This window comes from Orycteropus afer, unplaced genomic scaffold (assembly GCF_000298275.1).
Source record: "Orycteropus afer afer isolate SDZICR_OR568_19922 unplaced genomic scaffold, OryAfe1.0 scaffold00233, whole genome shotgun sequence".
Classification (NCBI taxonomy): Eukaryota; Metazoa; Chordata; class Mammalia; order Tubulidentata; family Orycteropodidae; genus Orycteropus; species Orycteropus afer.
In genome coordinates, this window is record NW_006921820.1 from 4506842 (window position 1) to 4525880 (window position 19039).

The following is a 19039-nucleotide window of genomic DNA, read 5'->3' on the forward strand; positions in this document are numbered from 1 at the left end:
GGTGGGAGGTAAGGCAGTTGGGACCCCTGAGCTCTGTGCCATGGCCCCTCCCTCCAGCTTTACCCATCTCAGGCTCACCTTAGGTAATAGTTTGCTTAACAATGATGTGAAACAAAAATATTTTTGGACTTTCATTCACTATTCAGAAAACATATATTGAGAACTGACTATGTAGTTCAGTCCACTATATAGTCTGTGGACTGAGCCAGACCTTAAGCGCAGGGAGGTGCAGGAGGCATTGGAGGAAACTATTTACATGATATTGAGGAGGTAGGGCAATAGGACTTCAAGATTAATTAGATGTAGGGGAGGGAGACTCTGGGTGAGCTCAAGTTTCTGGTATGGTCTCTAAATTCCCTTCCTCTCCAATGCCTTGCTTGGCTTCTTACATCTAGTGGGAAAGCTGCCTAGTTAATAGCCTTGGGCCCAAAGCATCCAGCTTTGCACCCTCACCCCCACACCTCCCCTGGTAGGAAGAGGATTTCTTCCTCTCAACATCTATATATCAATCTCAGGGTAAGAGTCTGTTTGGTTCTGCTTGGGTCGTGTATCCACTCCTAGGGCCAATCATTGTTGTTGGGGGGATGAGGTTCTATGACTGGTGCAGTCTGATGGCCACAGAGTGGGGATGGATGGGAGTAGAGGATATTTTAACTGACACCCTACGAGTGCTATGTAGTAATGGAGGAATTTCCAAAGGAAAGGGATGCCAGAAGTGGGGTGATGGAGAGCAGGCTGGAGCGGTCAAAGTCACTAGTTGCCACAGTCTACTACTCTGATCTACGTGGGGGACAAAGGTAGACATGACACAGACACCATTCTGGGAAGTTCAGTCTCACAAGGAAATTAAACATAGACATGAAGGTGTGAATAACAGCTGACAGCAGCCACCATCCATGGTACTACCAGGTGCCAGGCACTGGGCCAATTACTGCCTTGTGTATTATCTTATTCCATGTTCACAATGACCCTGTAAAGTGGGTAATATTATCATCCCTATTTTTTTCTGATTCAAAGAGAGTAGGAAACATTTTCTTTTAAGAGAGCCAGTTCAGGAAAAAATATAAATGTTTATGGGCTCCTTATCCCTGCTCAGAGAGGTTAAGAGACTCACCCAAGGTCATACAGCTAGCATATCAAATAACCATCCTGAGAAGTGTTTGGTAAGGGACCAAAAGATTGCTCTGTTCCTCCCAGTAGACTGGAGGATCAGAGAAGCCTGCCTAGAAGGAGGGTAGAGGTGGGGGTGGGTGGGTACTAAGCAGAGTTCTGAAGGATAGAAACATCTGGGCTGGTGCCCAGGGAGGAAAGGATGGGTCAATCCTCAAATACTAGGAAAGCACCACTTAAAACAAACAAATCTGCCATGGAGTCGATTCCAACTCACCGTGACCCTATAGGATGGAGTAGAACTGTCCCAAATGGTCTCCAAGGTTATAAATCTGTATAGAAGCAGACTGCCTCATCTTTCTCCTGTGGAGTGGCTGGTGAGTTTGAACCGTCAACCTTTTAGTTAGAAACTGAATGCTTTAACCACTGTGCCACCAGAGCTCCTAAGCACTACTTAGAATCTATCTATATATTCTCTTGCCTGGGACAGCCCTTTGGAGATTTATAGTGATCCTTCCCCTGAGTCTTCTCTCTTCCTGCTAGCCCTAATGGACCCAACCCTTCTTCACAGGACAGATACCCTAGTCCACTCCTCTCCTAACTGCCCTCCTCTAGACACACTCAGTGTGTCAAGGTTGCTCTTAAATTGAAGTCTTAGGCATGCTTTGATATTGCACAAAAAAGAAGGAATGTCACTTCCCTTTTTCTAAACATTGCACTTCTATTAATGAGATTCAAGATCTGTTAGGTATTAAATACCCATCTCTGTCCTCTCGCACTGAGTTCACTCCCTCCTGCCACTCCCTGCTCAAACTCATCTATTTCTGGACTTCAGTAGATGATTCCATGGACCTATGACTAGAAATCCCTCTCTCTCAACTCCATTCTTGTTAACAGCCTCTAACTGGTCTTCTCTTCTCTGGCTTAATCCTCAAATCCACCATCCACACTGCCCTAGAGGGATCTCTCCTGAAGCAGCACCAGGCTCCTCCCCAACATCAAAGAGTTCCACTGCCCCCATGATAAAATCCAAGCTCCTAACCATGGTCTCCAGTTTCTACATGACTGGTCTTCTTCCAATCCACTTTCCACAAAGCTGCCACAATGGTGTCTCTAAAAGCAACAGTTGACTCAACAACCCCACCCCCCAGTTTCTGCTTCTGAGCCTTTTCTCCCATCCTCCTCCCTGCCTGGAATGTTCATCCTCACCTCCCCCAGGCTCACAGTCACCTGGGTTACTCCTACTTCTCCTTTGATATTCAGCTCAGGGGTGCATCCTTGGGAAAACTGCCTAGCCCTGGCCTGGGTTGGAAGGCAGGTACTACTATTGGTTCTAGAACTAGCCTTTGTCATGCGTTTACCAATCCTCAGTTTACTCTGAAGTCTCCACCTCTGAGCTGTGAGCTTCCTGAAATGCTGCTTCTCTTTCCGGTGTTCCCAGAACCTAACTTGGGGCCTGGTAAACAGAAGGTGCTTAATAAATTTTGAGTAAATGGACAAATAATTGAATGCAGCAATTTATGTCTAACACATACCTGCCGAAAGTTTGACACACTGTATGAAGGTGCTCAATAAAGGTTGGCTGTATTCTATTTTCTGAATTAATCTGATTAAGATAAAGTCAGTGTACTTTGAAGCTTGACAGTGTACTTTGAGGCTTGACAGGGGTCAGGGGAGGAGCTCTAGTAGCGTACTGCCTAAGGCACTTGACTGCTAACCAGAAGGCTGGTGGTTCAAACCCACCAGCCACTCCTGGGAAGGAAGATTGGGCAATCTACTTCCGTAGTGATATCGCTTCGGAAACCCAAGGAGGGGTCGTTATGAGTTGGGTCCGACTCGATGGCAAACAACAACAACAGGGGTCAGGGGAGGGTCTGGGTGTGGAAAATTTAGTCAAAAGGGAAGCTTGGGATGCACTGCAGTAGAGGAAGGTGGAAGGGGGGTGTCTGAACCGGTAAGAAGGGAACTAAGTCCCCAGTCCCCTGCCCCCCCGCGCCCAAGAACAGTCGAAATCAGGCTAGGCTAGGACGTCTGCAGTCCGGGAAGCACAAGACCCTTTGCCCTCGCCCGGGTGATGAGACCCCCCGGCTTGCGCGCTCGGCGCTCAGCGCTGGGAGGCGTGTGTGTCGCTTTAAAAGCTCCCTCCCGGAGCGCCGGGCCGGCCCCTTCCCTGACAGCGCCGAGACGAGCGGAGCCGAGCGAGCCGGGCGGCCTTTGAGGGAGCCAGCGCCCGCCCGGGCGGCCAGTCCGGCGGGGGACGGCAGGGAGGGTCGGGGGCGGTGGGCGCGCGGGCAGCGGGGCGCCGAGGTGCTCTGGGAGCGGGCTCCGGCCCGCAGAGCTCGGCGGGGCAGGGCAGGGAGAGGCAGCCGAGGGAGGCCCAGCCGGACCCGGCGCCTTTTTGCCCCACCGGCGGCCACCCGGCGTCTGGGGGCTGCGGAGGCGGTGGGCTGAGGGCGAACCTGCAGGAGGCGGCTAGACCAGAGCCGAGGCAGTGAGACCTGTGCGCCCCAGCTCGCCGGGCCCGCCGCGCGCCCCTCCCGTCCCTTCCCCTCCCTTCTCCTGCTCTCGCCCCCTTGCTTCCGCTTGGGGCCGCGCCCGCCCGCGCCCGGGCCGCCGAACCCGGCCCGGCCGGGCCCCCTGCCTCGAGCGCTCTCGGCCCGGCCCGGCGGGGACTGGGTACCTCGCGGCCGACACCGCCCCTCCCCCGGGGCTCGGTGGATTCCGGACCTCCGCGAACGTGGACTGAGTGCTGGGCGCGTTCTCGCTCTGGGCGGACCGCGGGGCTGGGTTGAGAAGACCCTCGCTGCAGCCCCGGGCGCAAGCGGGTTCCCGAGCGCAGGCATTCCGGGTTCGGGCCAAGCGCGTCCCGGGCGCCAGGCTGTGCCGGCTCACTCCCAGCAGGGCAGGGCCGAGCCGGCGGAGCTCAGACCCCACGATCTGGACTGGACATAGTGAACCTGGACTGTGCCGAGCCCAGGGAATACCAGGCGTGGGCTGAGGGGATCCCAGCGTCCTCCGATCTCTCCGACTTTGGCTCACGCGCTGGGACCGGCCCGGCGTCATCTCAGTCGCTGTGCGCCCGGGTCACCTGTGGCCTCGGAGCCCCGAGCCCGCCGGACCCTCGCTCATTCCCTGCCTGAAGCCTGGCGGGGATTGGGGGAGATTTTTCCGGCCACATTCCCTGGAGCGCGGAGGCCCCGCCCCCTCCCACCGCCCAGATGTTTCCGGCAGCGGCTCGGAGGACCTCCCTGAGGCCAGTGGCCGAAGGGTCCAGAGAGAGAAGCCCGCCCTAGGGGGCCTTGGGGGCCCCCCAACCTCGTCTTGGGGCTTGGCCCCCGACGCTGCTAGGAGGGAAGGCCGTGCCCCCACCCTCGGTGAGTCCGGGAAGCGGAGGTTCTGAGGGAAGGCGGAGCTGGTGGAGGAGGGTCTACTGGGAACGAGGGCACCCTGAGGGCACAAGGAGGGAGGACCGTGGACTGGGGAGGCTTTCTGAACCAGCGGGGCCAGGCCTGGCTGGGGGAGGGGGCCGCGGCCAGCATGCCCCATCGCTGGCTGAAGACTTCTGCCTTTGAAGCAGGGGGCTCCCTCCTTCACCTCTAGAGGAGGGCCGAGCTGTACACCATCTGCCTCCACCACCCCTCCCCACAAAAAAGAAAATAAATAAATCCCCATCGACGGAGGGTGCAGGAAGGGGAGAGTAGGGAGGCAGCGGCATTGCCGGTTGGTGCTGCAGCCTAGGAGGGCTGACGCCAGGCTCGCTCTCTCTGCAGGGGGCTGCCCTCCTCCAATCCAGCTCCGTTCCCAGAGCTGCCCACATCTGGAGCTCCTGCCACCTCTGGAAGACCCCAGGCACTACCCCCCCGCAGGTGTCAGTTGCGTCTCCAGACCTCTGCCTTCCCACCTGCCTAGGAGTTGTGAAGGGGTTACTTACTGCTGCCTCCCCTCATCCCAAGGGCATATCTTACCCTTAGTCCCTGCAATTATCCCCCTGCCTCTGTGTCCAGGCTCAGCCAGAGTTCATCTCTGCACATCCATCAGCACGCCAAGTCCTGGAGGCCACTCCTGAGACCCAAGGCCCCCCCTCCTGTCCCCCTGTGTCCTCACCTTGACCCTCTGTCAGACTTTGTCCCACTCTGGGTGTCCCATTTCCCACCCAGAGGCAGAAGAGGCGGGGTGGCAGGGGGCAGGGGCTGGGTGAGGGCCGCCCAGGGCCAGGGTGGGCTGGGGGGCCGTTAAGATGTGGAGCCCTGCCCAGCTGAGGGGGGCTCCGTGGAGGCAGACGCAGTGTGTGCCCGGCTGGGGGGAGTATGGGCAGGCCCACAGCCACGTGGTGAAGGATGAACATTCGGGGCGCCCCGGACCTCGGGCAGCCCAGTGACGACCCTAGCAGTGGTGGCGAGCGGGAGCGGATTCGACAGCGCATGAAGATGGTCATCGGGCAGCTGGAGGGCATCCTGCGGGAACTCAAGGAGGTGGCCAAGGAGCTGAGGGAGGTGAGTGAGGGGTGAACAGAGGCAGAAGGCAGACCCTAGATAAGCATTCCTGCACTTGACACCAAAACGTACTCACATGTGTGTTTGTGTATGTGTGTACTCAAGGCTGTGTGCACGTGTGTCACTCAGCAGGATGCCTCCCTTCTTTTTGTTCCCTTTTCCCGTGAATCTGTTTTGCTGAAACTCTCACTGTAAACTCTCAGTGGAAGAGCCTGGTGTTGCAGAGACTGCTTGGGCAGCATGTCATTGGGTCCAAAGCTCTATGGCTAGCACTTTAGGTTTGCTAAGACAGATAGTCAAGGACTGAATCACACACATAGCTTCTTAATGGAAAATCCTCTTCTGGAACTTAGGCTGACCCTTGACTTCACTATCTGACTCACAGACCCTGAGCTGCTCACAAAGGGCCCTGGGAGAGTGTGGATGGTTCTCCTGAACCAGTCCTCACTGCTCAAAGCCCAACTCAGAGCATTAGAACCCTTGATCCTGGAAAAACTAAAGCCAGCTATGACCTCCTTGCCCTGTGGTGTAATGGGTCCTAGAGGTGCTAGTGCATATCAGAGTTCCTTACGTATATTGGCAGGGACAGGAATCATCCCTAAGGAGAGACATCCTCATCCTATAGTTCTGAATGTTTTCACTAAGGCTGAAAAGTCACTCAGCGATGCTAGGACTGTGTATGTCCCTCTCTGTCTCTCTAAGTGGAGCCCGGTTTAATTACTGCTTCCCACTTTGCCAGGGTAATGAGGTACACATGTCCTCGGCCCTGCCCCATGGGCTGTGTTCGAGCCCAAAATGCATGACCAGCATTCTGAGCCACTGGCCTGAATTTGCCCTCTGGGTGCCATTGTACCAGCCAGGTGGGCTTTAGGCAAATTTCAACTTCTTGTAACCAGGGCCCCTGCGGAGATGGCAGGGAGAGTGATTGAGCTGGAGTTATGGACCCAAGCTCTCCCTGGCCAGCTGTGCAGGGTGGATAGGGACTCCAGGAGGAGGTGGTGATGATGGGTTATCAACTCCAGGCTTGTGAAAAGGCATTCCAGCCTGACCTCAGCACAAAGGAACAGAGGGTGTTGGAAGGGAGTTGTGTTCAGAGTAGAAGGAGTTGTAGAGATGCTGAGGCAGGAGTTGGTGGACAAGGTAGCCCTCTGCCCAGGGTCAGCTTCCTAAAGCCTGCCAGGAAGTCTTTTCTCAGGAGATAGGAATGGCTGTGGCTTCAGGTAAAGAGAAGTGGTGATGCTTCTGCCTCAGATTGGGCCAGCCAGGGTCTGGGCTGAGCATCTTCAAGTAGTACAATTTAGAGGTCAAAGGCCCGATGCCTCTGAGCGTCCCTTTCCCCTCCAACCTCATGAGTCCAAAGGATTATAGTCCTCCCTTCCCCCAGCACACACACCTCATTTCAGATGCTCCAGGGTCCTGTTAGGGCCATGGGAGTTGTCTAGGATCTCAGTCCTGGGCCGGGATGTGGAACCTGTGTCATAGCAGGTCCATCTAGAAGAGCCAGGATTGATGCTCAGCCTGAGTGTCAGCATGTTACAGCTCAGAGCCTACTCACAACTGAGCACCTTCCAGGCACGTGCCTTCCCTTCCCCAGCATAGCCATCCAGAGCATGAAGGCATCTCACAGATAAATCAAACCAACCCTACCCACTGACTGACAACTGAAGAAACTGAAGCCCAGAGAAGGAGAGGGGTTTGCCCTAGGTCACATAGCGTACTAGTAGCAGAGCTACGCTTAGAACTTCCTGACTACTAGTCAGGGACTTTATCAGGTGAACTAATGAACAGCCTACTTGCATTTTGACAGGGGCCTTCTAGAGATGGTACCTTAAGCATAAGCTGTGATGCTGTGAGGAGAGTGCCCTTCAGGGCTAAGACAGGGTGAGCGGGAACCATAGCATTTATTTGCAGATTTCTTAGATGCTCCCTCCCTCCTTAGCATACACACACACACACACACACACACACACCACTCCCATGTCCCTTATAGCAGAGCTTCCTGTTCACAGGCTATACCAGCCCAGGGGCTTGAGCCAGGACAAAGAAAGATGAGTCCCCTCCCCCCACACACCCTGTAGGCCATGTGCCTCCACCCAAGACTTTGGCAGGTTGCTACGGCAACCGGAGTCTACCCCGTATGCCACCTGCCAGCCCTCTGCCAATGGCACCCAGCTGGGGGGGGTGCAGGCCTCAGAGTTCCCCTACCCACCAGGCAGGGTATGGACATTGGATGATGAGCAGGGAACACTATGGAGAAGGGCAGATGAGGCTCTGGGAGGCCCAGGCAGGAAAGCCAAAGGCCAGAACTGACTTCCTGTAGATGGGGTTTGTAGGGGATGGGGTCATCAAGCAGGGGTATCAGGCTCTGGTTTGGGAAGAAGGCTTGCAGCATCCTCATTCCCTCTTGGTTCTTCATCCTTCATGGGGGCTGCAAAGCTGAATCTGCCTAGTGGTTCTTCTCAGGCACTTTGTGTGGCATTTTTCCATCAGGGGCATGGGTAGACCCAAGGTCAAGAGGGTTGCAAGCACTTTTTCATTCATTGCTCCCCACTCCCTGGGCTTCACCAGCTCAGGACCCACCAGCTGGCTCTTGTCTCAGGAAGGCAGAACACTTAGATGCAGAGGCAAGACTCACACACAAGACTGTCAGGGAACAGCACAGACTGCTGCACGAAGGCACAAGACCAACAGAGAAGAAGGGCTTAGCTTGATCCCCTCTGCCATCCTCTTCCTCCATCAGCTGTTCCCCTTCCCCAGCCCCCAGCACTACTGATCATGGCAGACCCTCCTCATCCTGTTGGATATGCAGCTTGAAATTCACAGAAAGAGGAGAGGTGCCAAAGCACCTCCCTTCCCAGTCCCTGAGCCTTAGTTTGTTCATCTATGAAATGGATATGATGATAATTCGCATCTCAAAGTGACTTTACAAAGATTTACCGAGGGCCTGGTATGTGGTAAGGGGGCCAATTCCTACATACATCCCTGGAGGATTTGGAATTCCCTCTCCCATACCACCTCCATTCTCCCAAACCCCTGTCACAGCTGTGCCACCAGCTCCCCAGATGCTAGGGAGCAGGGCCTATCCCATGAGTGGGAAAAGTAACTGAAGGACTGAGTGAGGTGAGGAATGTAAAAGTGCTTTGAAAGCTAAAGTGGTGCTGCAGAGGGATGTGACGGCCAATCATTAATTAGCCTTCATCAATACTTCAGGATACCAGGCCAATCCCTGCAGGCTCTATGCCCCAGCCCCTGACAATCCTGTGGATCTTAACTTAGAGGTGCAGCACAGCTGAAGGCAAAGAGCATGGGCTGTGCAGCCAGGAGTTGCTGGTCCAAATTCCAGCTCTTTCCCCTTTAGCTGTGTGCACTTGGCAAAGTTACTTTACCTCTCTGTGCTTCTGTTTCCTCATCTGTAAAATGAGGATAATATATTTAACACCCCTCCTTGCCCCAGGGTTGCTGTGAGAATTAAATGAGGTGGTGGTGTTGTGGTTGTTAGTTGCGGTGGAATAGTGGAACCGCTCCATAGGGTTTTCAAGGCTGTGACCTTTGGGAAGCAGATCGCTAGGCCTCTCTCCAGAGGAGCCCCTAGGTGGGTTCAAGTTGCCAACTTTTCAGCTAGTAGTCCAGCACTTAAATTTATGCCATCCAGGCATGGTTAAATAAGATAAAAAAAAAAATAAAAACCATCATTCCGCCTCATAGTTACTCCCCCACAGGGTTTCCAAGGCTGTAAATCTTTATGGAAGAAGACTGCCTCATCTTTCTCCTGTGGATTGGCTGGTGGGTTGGAGCCACTGACCTTTTGGTTAGCAACCCACTGCCTTAATGACAGTGCCACTAGATCTCCTTATTAAATGAGATATTTTTCTGCAAAATACTTAGTACAGTGCTGGGCACAAAGTTGGTTCCATATATAATCTGCCAGAGATAGGTATTAGGCAGTGATTTATTCTAGCACTGGCCTGCTGTATTGCTCTGTGTCTATCCTTGATTTTTTTTTTTTTATTAGGATTTGGGTGAAGATTTACAGAGTAAATTCACTTTTCATACAGCAGTTCACATATACTTTGTCTCATGTCATTGACCAAAATTTACAATCAGCAGATCCCCTCCCACTTCCTCCCCATAGTTACCTCCTCCCAGTGTCCATCCCTTCATACTCTTCGAGAGGGCCATATTCTGCCAACCCTGTATATGATCTTGGATACACTCCCCATTTAGACATACATAATTGTTTAGCTTGTTCACCCATCTATCCGTCCCTATACCCATATTTGCTTTCATTAACAACTCAGTATTGTATTTACAAAGGGGTTCATATTTGTTGTTTGTACTGCCCATGTAACTCTCTCTGTCTTTCTCATCCTCAATGCTGCCATATTGGTCACTCACATTTGGTACATTGCCCTTCTCTTCACCCAAATCAATATTTATCTCTATCTATCTAACAGCATTCCCTCCCCTTCCCTCCCACCCCTGGTAACCAACAAAGAAAATGTCCTCCAATATATAAACATTTCCTTAACTTTTACAATAACGGACTAATACAATATTTGTCCTTTTGTGACTGACTTATTTCGCTCAGCATAATGTCCTCCAAGTTCATCCACGTTATGCGGTGTTCTGCAGATTCTACATTATTCTTTAGCGTTGCATAGTATTCCATTGTGTGAATGTACCAAAGTTTGGTTATCCATTCCTCAGTTGTTGGACATCTAGGTTGTTTCCAAGTTTTGGCTATTGTAAATAGTGCTGCTATCCTTGATTTTTGGAGTCACATCAGCTTCTTAGCCATGCTCAGGAAGGTCAGGACCAGGAACCTGGTCTCCTGGCTGACTGGGGCCCTTTTATTTCTCTTGTAGTCTGGTGGCGTAGTGCCTAAGGCATTTGACTGCTAACCAGAAGGCTGGTGGTTCAAATCCGCCAGCCATTCCCTGAAAGGAAGGTTAGGCAATCTACCTCCATAGTGATACTGCCTCGGAAACCCAAGGAGGGGTAGCTGTGAGTCACACCCGACTCGATGGCAGTGAGACAGAGAAAAGAAGATAGAGACTGACAAGAATGGGGATGGGAACAGAATCTCCAGTAAATTGGCTTTTGAACAGAGACCCAAAGGAAGTGAGGGAACAAGCCAAATGGATATCTAGGGAAAGAGCATCCCAGGTGGTAGGAACAGCCAGTGCAAAGGTCCTGAGGTGGAAGTGGGCTTGGCATGTTCAAGAATAGCAAGGAAGCGAGTGCAGCTGGAGTGGAGTGAACAAGGAGGAGGAAAGCAGGAGAAAAGGTCAAAGAGGGAGCCATATAGTATGGAATTTGGATTTTGTTCTGAGGGAGAATCCCACACACTCTCCAGGAATCTCATGCTTGTGTTGTTGTGGTTGGGTGCCGTCAAACTGATTTGACTCATAGCGACCCCGTGTGACAGAGGTGGGTTTTCAAGACTGTAATCTTGACAAAGGAGCAGATTGCCAGATCTTTCTCCCACAGAGTTGCTGTGTGGGCTTGAACCACCAACCTTTCGGTTAGCAGCCAAGTACTTAATCATTGTACTACCAAGGTTCCTTCATGTTTGTGCTCCTGGGTAAGCATCTGCCTCCCACTGTTCTATTTCCCACTATCCCAGGTCAAGGGCCCTTGTCAGTGGCTTCCAGATATTGAGCTTCAGTTGAGCAAGTACCTGACCTCTTCCCCTCCACAAGGTGCTACTCAGAGTGGGCTGGGCATATGATCCTTGAGTTGTATCCTCCACCCCATCTCTGGCTCTGGGCTAGAGTATTACTTACTTAAGGGCACAGTTGCTCACCTTGTCCTGAGCCCCTCTGGAAGCTCGAGAGGTGGGCACAACCCTTCCCCAGCCTGGGCTGACAGTGGAGGACCTTCAGCCAGTATTCCCAGGAAGCAGGCAAGGAGGCAGATTGTTCTCTGGCCACCCAATTGTGCAGTCCCTTCAGCAATGTGCTGTGGACAAAGGTGGCAGGGAAAGCCACAGACCTGGCAGGCGTGAGATGAATGTGGCCCAGCCAGGCAGCAGCTGGAGCAGGGGAGGATGGGGACCATGGTGCCTGTGCCAAAGTGGGTCAGCTCCATCATCCACAGCTCAGCAAGAATCGCGTGGATTTTTTTATTATTTTTTTCTCGCCTTCCTTTCCTCCCTTTTCCCTCTTCGTTCTCCTCCTTTGGATGGATTCACTGCTGCTCCCTGGCCAATTAGACCGAGTTGCAGGATGAGTCGTGAATCACGGTCAGCTGCCCACCCCTCCCCAACTCCAGTCCCCCCAGGAAGATAATAAATAACGTAATCACAAAATTAAAAAATAATCAGTGGTCATAAATAATGCAGAATCCCCAGTTATGTAACCAGCTGCCTGAAGAGTTGGGAGGGAGGGGGAGAGGTAATAGCTTATCAGGCGAGGTGAAGGGGCTGGAGGTGAGGACAGGGGGAACAGGCTGGTTTGGGGACTCCAGAGTCCCCAGATATGGCTCGAGAGCCTCAAGTGATACAGACATGCTTTCTTTAGGAAAGGGGCTCAGCCAGGGCTAGGGGGAATGGAGAGGCTGGGCAATATTAGGGTGTCCAGGACTGTGTATGCAAAAAAGCCCTCAGCAGTTTTTAATCACGCCTTCTGTCTCAGCTCATCTATTCATCCTGCAACTGTGTTTATAAACAGTTGCCAAGCCCTGTGCCAGGCTGGGAAACCGGTGGTGGGGCTCACTGTCTAGTGGGGAGACATCATTACATGTTGTTGCCATTAGATGCCATTGAGTGGATTTCAACTCATAGCAACCCTATGAACTGCCCCACAGGATTTCCTAGGCAGTAATCTTTACAGACACAGATCACCAAGTCTTTCTCCTGCAGAGCAACTGGGTAGGTTCAAACCAACAGCCTTTCAGTTAACAGCCAAGCACTTAACTGTTGCACCACCAGAGCTCCTAATCATTACACATATGGACATAGAAGTGTAGCAGTATAAATCTCTTCAGGAGAAGTGCAGGGTGCTTTAAGAGTCTTTTGTAGAGAACCTGACCTTGACCCAGCATCAGGGAAGGCTTCCCTGAGAAAGCGATGATGGAGTGAGCTGGGAAGGAGGGAGGGCCCTCTATATGAGGCTCAGGTGCAGGAGTGAGCAGGGAGTGTGTGGGGCAGTGAGGAGGCCAGTCTGACATTGGGGAGGCTCCTGGCTGGATGGGAAAGGGCCTGTAGTCAGATCTGTTGTTGGGTTGTGTTCGGGAAGCAAAGCTTTGGGGAGCTGTGAAGGGCTGGAACCAGATGGGTGACATGGTCCTGTTGGATGATAGAAAGTCCCTAGATGCAGGGTGAAGCAGGAGCCAGGAAGGACATTACTAGCAATGGGCAGACCAGACAGTACAGTTGTTCAGGTGAGCAAGGCTGAGGCTGTGACCAGGTCACAGGTCAGGGATGCCCCAGGAAAGGGTCTGGGACCTCCAGCAAGTTCTGTCACAGCCCTCAGCCCTGTTCTTCCTTTCTAGTGCTCCCTCTTGCCCTCTCCAGGGCAAGGGATTCTTGGTCTTAAAGAGCCAGGCCCAGGAATCAGGACCCCTACTTTCTGGTCTCAGCTCAGCCCCTTTCTGTCTCTTGGCCTCAGTTTCCCCATCAACAAGAACAATGAGAAGGAGGAACTCAGCCGTGTCCCCAGTCCCTTCCACTTTGAGACACTATGATTCTGTGATTCTACTTCTCTCTCTCCCCTTCTCTTTCCTTATGTGTATATAATTATTTCCCTGCACTCCAAGACAATCCCAAATTACATGTAGGCAAAATGATTATTAAATCTCTGAGAGAAATCACAGATTTCAAGGCATCCAAAGCAGAGAGGCAGGTAGCGTGGGCCTGCCCCACACCTGCCCTCTTCACTGGCTTCATGAAATGAGGGCCCAGGGAGGTGCAGGGATTTTGTGACAGACCCAGTTCCTTACCTACAAGCTATGTGCACTTAGGCACATCACTTCTTTTTCTGAGCCTCACTAATGTCATTTATCAAGTAGATGGGATAGGTCCCACCTAACAGATTGAGCCAGACTTGCCTGTCAGCCTCATAACCATTAGGCTTATTGTTTAGAACCTCTTTTGCTTCTATTTTGTCTGGAGACAGCCCTACTTTAGCAAAGTAGGTGCTACCCATGTGCTGGCATTTGGAAGGCCCTGTATATCCCCATTTATTCTGCCACAGGCACCAGAAATTTCTCCACTGAACTTTCATCACTTTGGTGAAGAGTTGACTTCCATCACTTGGGCCTGGTGCTGGGGGCCTGATTGCATGTTAATGCCCATTGGTATACAGTGTACACTTTGTTGTTAGTTGTCGTCGAGTCAGTTGCAACTCACAGTACCCTATGTGTGCAGAATAGAACTGCTCCATAGGGTTTTCAAGGCTGTGACCTCTTGGAAGCAGATCACCAGGCCTGTGTTCCAAGGCTCCCTTGGTGGATTCAAAACGCCAACCGTTTGGCTGATAGTCAAATGCTTAATGGTTTGTACTACCCAGGAGAACATAGTGGATATTAGTAGTCTACATTGTTCTGCATGCTTTACATGCCTTAAATCCTCAAAACAGCCCTGCCAAGGAGGTACTGCTAGAATTCTCCTTTTACAGATGAAGAAACTTAGGCCCAGACAGGCTGAGTAATTTGGCCAAGGTCACACAGCAGTGAGTGGCAGATCAGAGTTGGATCCCAGGTCTGTCTCTAATCCTTGGGTTCTTAAGCACTTGACTATGCTGACTCTGCAGTTTCAGGCACATTCGTATCTGTTAAATCCCCATATCACCCTAGATGAGGAGGAGAGTACCATCCCATTTTACAGGGGAGAAAACTGAGACTTGGAGGAGGGAAATCACCAAGAGGTACAGGCTTGGGCTTCTTGGGTTGGGGTAGTATGTCCAGTCCTAAAAGCTTTAGAGTGCTTTTCCCTGTGTACCCTGGACCTTCCCTGCTGCCAGGCCTGAGGTATTAGGAGACCCAGCATAGCCACAGCCAAACCTGTGAGATCAGGCTTAATCATTTAACTGCAGATCCCTACTGTCATTGTGCCCCCACACTCAGACAGCAGCAGACTCTCAACAGGCCTCACTTGTAACTAGTTGACCTTAAGGAACTAGATGCTAGTAAGTCAGCCTTCACTCACAGTGACCCCATGTGTGTTACAATAGAACATAGAGTTTTCAATGGTTGTGATTCGATTGCCAGGCCTTTCTTCCAAGGCACCTCTAGGTAGACTCAAAGCTCCAAACTTTTGATTATCAGCTGAGTACATTAACCAATTGTACCACCCAGGAACCCACTTGATCAAGGAGACCTGATTTGAGGGTAGCTGCCCTAGCAGCCACAGGGTGTCTCTGAAGGCCCCCAGTGCCCTGACCTGCTGTATCGTTGCCTGGTTTAAATCCCCAGCATCCTAGGCCAATGGGTATCCAGGTATGGTCTCTGGACCAATAGCAGCAACATCACCTGGGAACTTGTTAGATGTGAACCTTCTTGAACCCCATCCTGGAGCTACTCAAATTCTGAGGAGTGAGTTGATGCACACTCTAGTTTAAGGACCCTTACTCTGTTTTATGCAATTTTATGCAGAGGCACCTTGGAAGGAAGGCCTGGTGATCTATTTCCAAGATATCAGTCATTGAAAACCCTATGGAGTCAGAAGACAGTCCTCATGACCTGCTTTGGAAAGGTCACAGCCTTAAAAACCCTGTGGAGCAGTTCCACTCTGCACATGTGGGGTCCCCATGAGTCAGTATCAACTTGAGCAACTAATGACAACACACACACACAAATGAGTGTGTGAATAACTGATGAAACCTGAATAAGCTCTGTAGATTCTACAAATGTCAATTTCCTGGGTTCGATATTGAGCTTTAGTTAATGTTCCCAAACAAAATGTTTATACTGGGAGGGGTTGGGTAAAGGGTACACAGACCCTCCAGGTGCTTTTCTTTGCAACTTCCTGTGAATCTAGAATAAGATCCAAAAAAACCACCCTATTGAGCACAGTTCTACTCTGACATACATGGATTTGCCATGAGTTGGAATTGGAGTCAACTTAATAGCAATTGGTTTAGTTCAACCCTAGGCCAAACCTCCCACCAGTCCTCAGGTGGAGATGGGGTTGAGAGAGGGCTTCTGTGAGGTAGGTGGAGTTATCCTGGGAGGGGGTCCATAAGCTAGATTGGAGGAAGGGGCCCCACCATTGCTGCCCAAGCCCAGAAATCAAAGCAGCACCTCCCAGCAGTGTGCAGTTTTGCAGGGGAAGAATCTCAGCTCCTCTGGTGACAAGCACCTCAGACTCCTCATCTGTAAATCCAGGAGATAATGATCTCATAGGTGGTGGTGAAGATGCCAGAACGAGGATGAAAATCTGGCGCATAGTAGGTGGTCAAGAGCTGGAAGATGATGTCATTTTTATCACCAACTAGCCACAGGGCCCTTTTTTTGCCCTTCTCATTGTTTTTCATGGTACTCTTTGAGCTTGGCAGGCTGGCATTTTCATATTCACTTGGTGCTCTGGTGGTGCAGTGGTTAAAGCCTTTGGATGCTAACCAAAAGGTCAGTAGTTCGAACCCACCAGCCACTCCATGAGAAAAAGATGTAGCAGGCTGCTTCCATAAAGATTTACAGCCTTGAAAACTCTATGGAGCAATTCTGTTGTTGTTGTTGTTGTTGTTATGTGCCATCGAGTCGGCCCCGACTCATAGCGACCCCTCCTTGGGTTTCCGAGGCAGTATCACTACGGAAGTAGGATTGCCCAACCTTCCTTCCGAGGAGTGGCTGGTGGGTTTGAACCGCCAGCCGTCTGGTTAGCAGGCAAGTGTCTTAGCCACTATGCTACCAGAGATTCTACTCTGTCCTAAAGGGTCACTATGAGACAGAATAGACTCAATGGCAGTGGATTTGGTTTTTGTGGTAAATGAAGTTCAAGCCCAGCGAGGTTATGTGACTGGCCCAATGTCACACAGAGCAATGTCTAAGCTAAGTCTGGAAGCCAAGTGTCCTGATTGCCCCAGGTCTTCCACAGGCATCAACCAAATGGTCTCTCAACTCTAGGACTGGATTCATGGTACAAGGGCATCTCTAGGCTTTGGCATCCCAAAGCAAGTTCTCAAGTCATTCCTAAAAGCATAGAATCCTAGCTCAGAGATGAAAGGGGCCTTGGAGATAAACTAGTTTACTCCTCCACCCCATTTATAGATTGAGAAGCTGAGACCTAGAGAAGAAAAATGACTGACCAAGGTCACCTACATTGAGTCACTTGACTCCTGATCAAGTAATCTTCCCACTGAGCCCTTGCTTTTGTCCTTTGCTTTGGGACACTCACCACCCCCAGTCCTTGCTGAGAAATCCCTGGACAGCAGTAGTCCTCAGTCAATGTTTGCTGAATCAAGGAATTAATTAGTTAATTAATTAATTGACTGCTCTGACCGCAGGTGAAGAACACTGAAGAGGTGCTGGGAGCTAGATTCTAGTCTTGATGACTCACTGTGTAGCTCTTTTGTCTTTGGGTCCCTGTCGCCCTGACTTTTGGTCTGTTTTGCCTTTGTTTTGAACCTGAATCTCCTTTCTACCTCCTCTTGTTCTGTCACCCCCTATGTCTCTGATTGGGTCTTCCTATCCCTCCCATTTATGGAAGGCCAAATGGGGTCTTAAGGCAGTCCCATTTGTATGAGGCCTGCCTGCCACATTTTCCGAAGGCTTAACTTTATGTAAGGGAGCAGGATCCAGTGACCTCCGCAGCTGAGCTGCCCCCTGAGATCATTTAACAAGCAGCTCTGGGACCAGGATGGATGGTTTCTTTATTGCTTACCAAATACTACTTGCTTTATTCCTTCTCCAAACAAGCCAGGATTGATTTCTGTTCGGAGTGAACAGGGGAGAGGAAAAGGGTGGGTGGAAGATAACCTAGCCAGTGCCACACACCTGATCTTCTTGTCCTGATCAGCTGTGGAAGAACCATGGGGACCGTCGTTGAGTGGCAGCTTTGTAAAGCCTGGACAGGGTCTTTGTTATGGCCGCTGTATATAATTTCCTCCCTGAGGGTGAGTGCTGTGCTCACCACTCTAGTGAGTGGGACTTCCTTAAGAGTTCCTCTAAAACCCAACCCAACCCACTACCACCAAGTGAATTCCAACCCTTAGCAACCCTGTAAGACAGTAGAATTGCTCCATAGGGTTTCCAAGTCTGTAAATCTTTATGGAAGCAGTCTGCCTCATCTTTCTCCCATGGAGTGGCTGGTGGATTCAAACTGTCAACCTTTTGGTTAGCAGACGAATGCCTTAACCACTGCACTACCAGAACGCCTCTGTTCCTCTTAAATGGCCTTTCAATCAAAGGTAGATCAAACCTTGATCACTAGGGATGCCCTTCAGGACAGTGGTTGGCTTTGGGGGAGAGGGGTGGGTGAAGGAATGGGGTGCAGGGTTGGGAGACATCTCCAAGACATGTAAGGGACTGAGGAGGGACAAACAGGTCTTTGTGAATGGCTGGAACAAGCTCTGTTCACCCTGGTTCAATTTGGGCTGTTATCAAGGTGACAAGTTCATTCACCATCCTATAGAGTCCTCAGCTAGGGTCTACAAAGGTGGGGCAGGGGTGCAGTCATACCTAGGGGGTTCTCACCCTCACCTGGTACCTCTCATCTCCTCTCCCCTTCTCTGGCCAGGTGGTAAGCCAGATTGATAAGCTGACCTCAGACTTCGACTTTGAATTAGAGCCAGACGACTGGACCACAGCCACTGTGAGCAGCACCTCCAGCAGTGACAAGGCAGGCATAGGTGGCCCCTTTGACCTGGGCCACCTGGACTTCATGACAGCTGATATCCTCTCGGACAGCTGGGAGTTCTGCTCCTTCCTGGATGTATCCACCCCCTCAGACTCTGTGGATGGCCCTGAGCTGACCCGGACAGGTGCTGGCCCTGACTATCGGCTCATGAATGGTGGCATGCCCATCCCCAATGGGCCACGGGTGGAGACCCCAGACTCTTCCAGTGAGGAGGCGTTCAGTGCTGGCTCCACCAAGGGCCAGCTGCCCCAGCGGACCCCGGGCACACGGGAGAGGGTGCGGTTCAGTGACAAAGTGCTCTACCATGCACTGTGCTGTGATGATGAGGAGGGGGACGGCGAGGAGGAAGCGGAGGAGGAGGAAGTGGGCCTGCCCTCTGAGCCTCCACGTACAGAGCCCCACGTGGGCCCCCTCAAGCCTTCCCCGGCCCCGCACAAGCTGAGGCGTTCTCCACTGACCAGCCGCCGCTCAGGCCCTGCCTTGGCCCCAGAGCAGACTCGAAGGGTCACGAGGAACAGCAGCACCCAGACAGTGTCAGACAAGAGCACGCAAACGGTGCTGCCCTACACGGCCACCAGACAGAAAGCCAGAGGGAAAAACTAGGGGCCGGGAAGGGGCAGGGGGGCTGTGGGCACATAGA

General features: G+C 51.8%; 1 protein-coding gene across 1 annotated transcript; it reads left to right on the forward strand.

Annotated features, from left to right (window-relative positions):
* Nucleotides 1–5447: 5447 nt before the first annotated feature.
* Nucleotides 5448–19002, forward strand: INSYN1 (inhibitory synaptic factor 1). Its single transcript, XM_007948987.1, has 2 exons — nt 5448–5603; nt 18280–19002. Exons 1-2 carry the CDS (start codon nt 5448–5450, stop codon nt 19000–19002), a joined length of 879 nt encoding a protein of 292 aa, XP_007947178.1.
* The last annotated feature ends 37 nt before the right edge of the window (nt 19003–19039 follow it).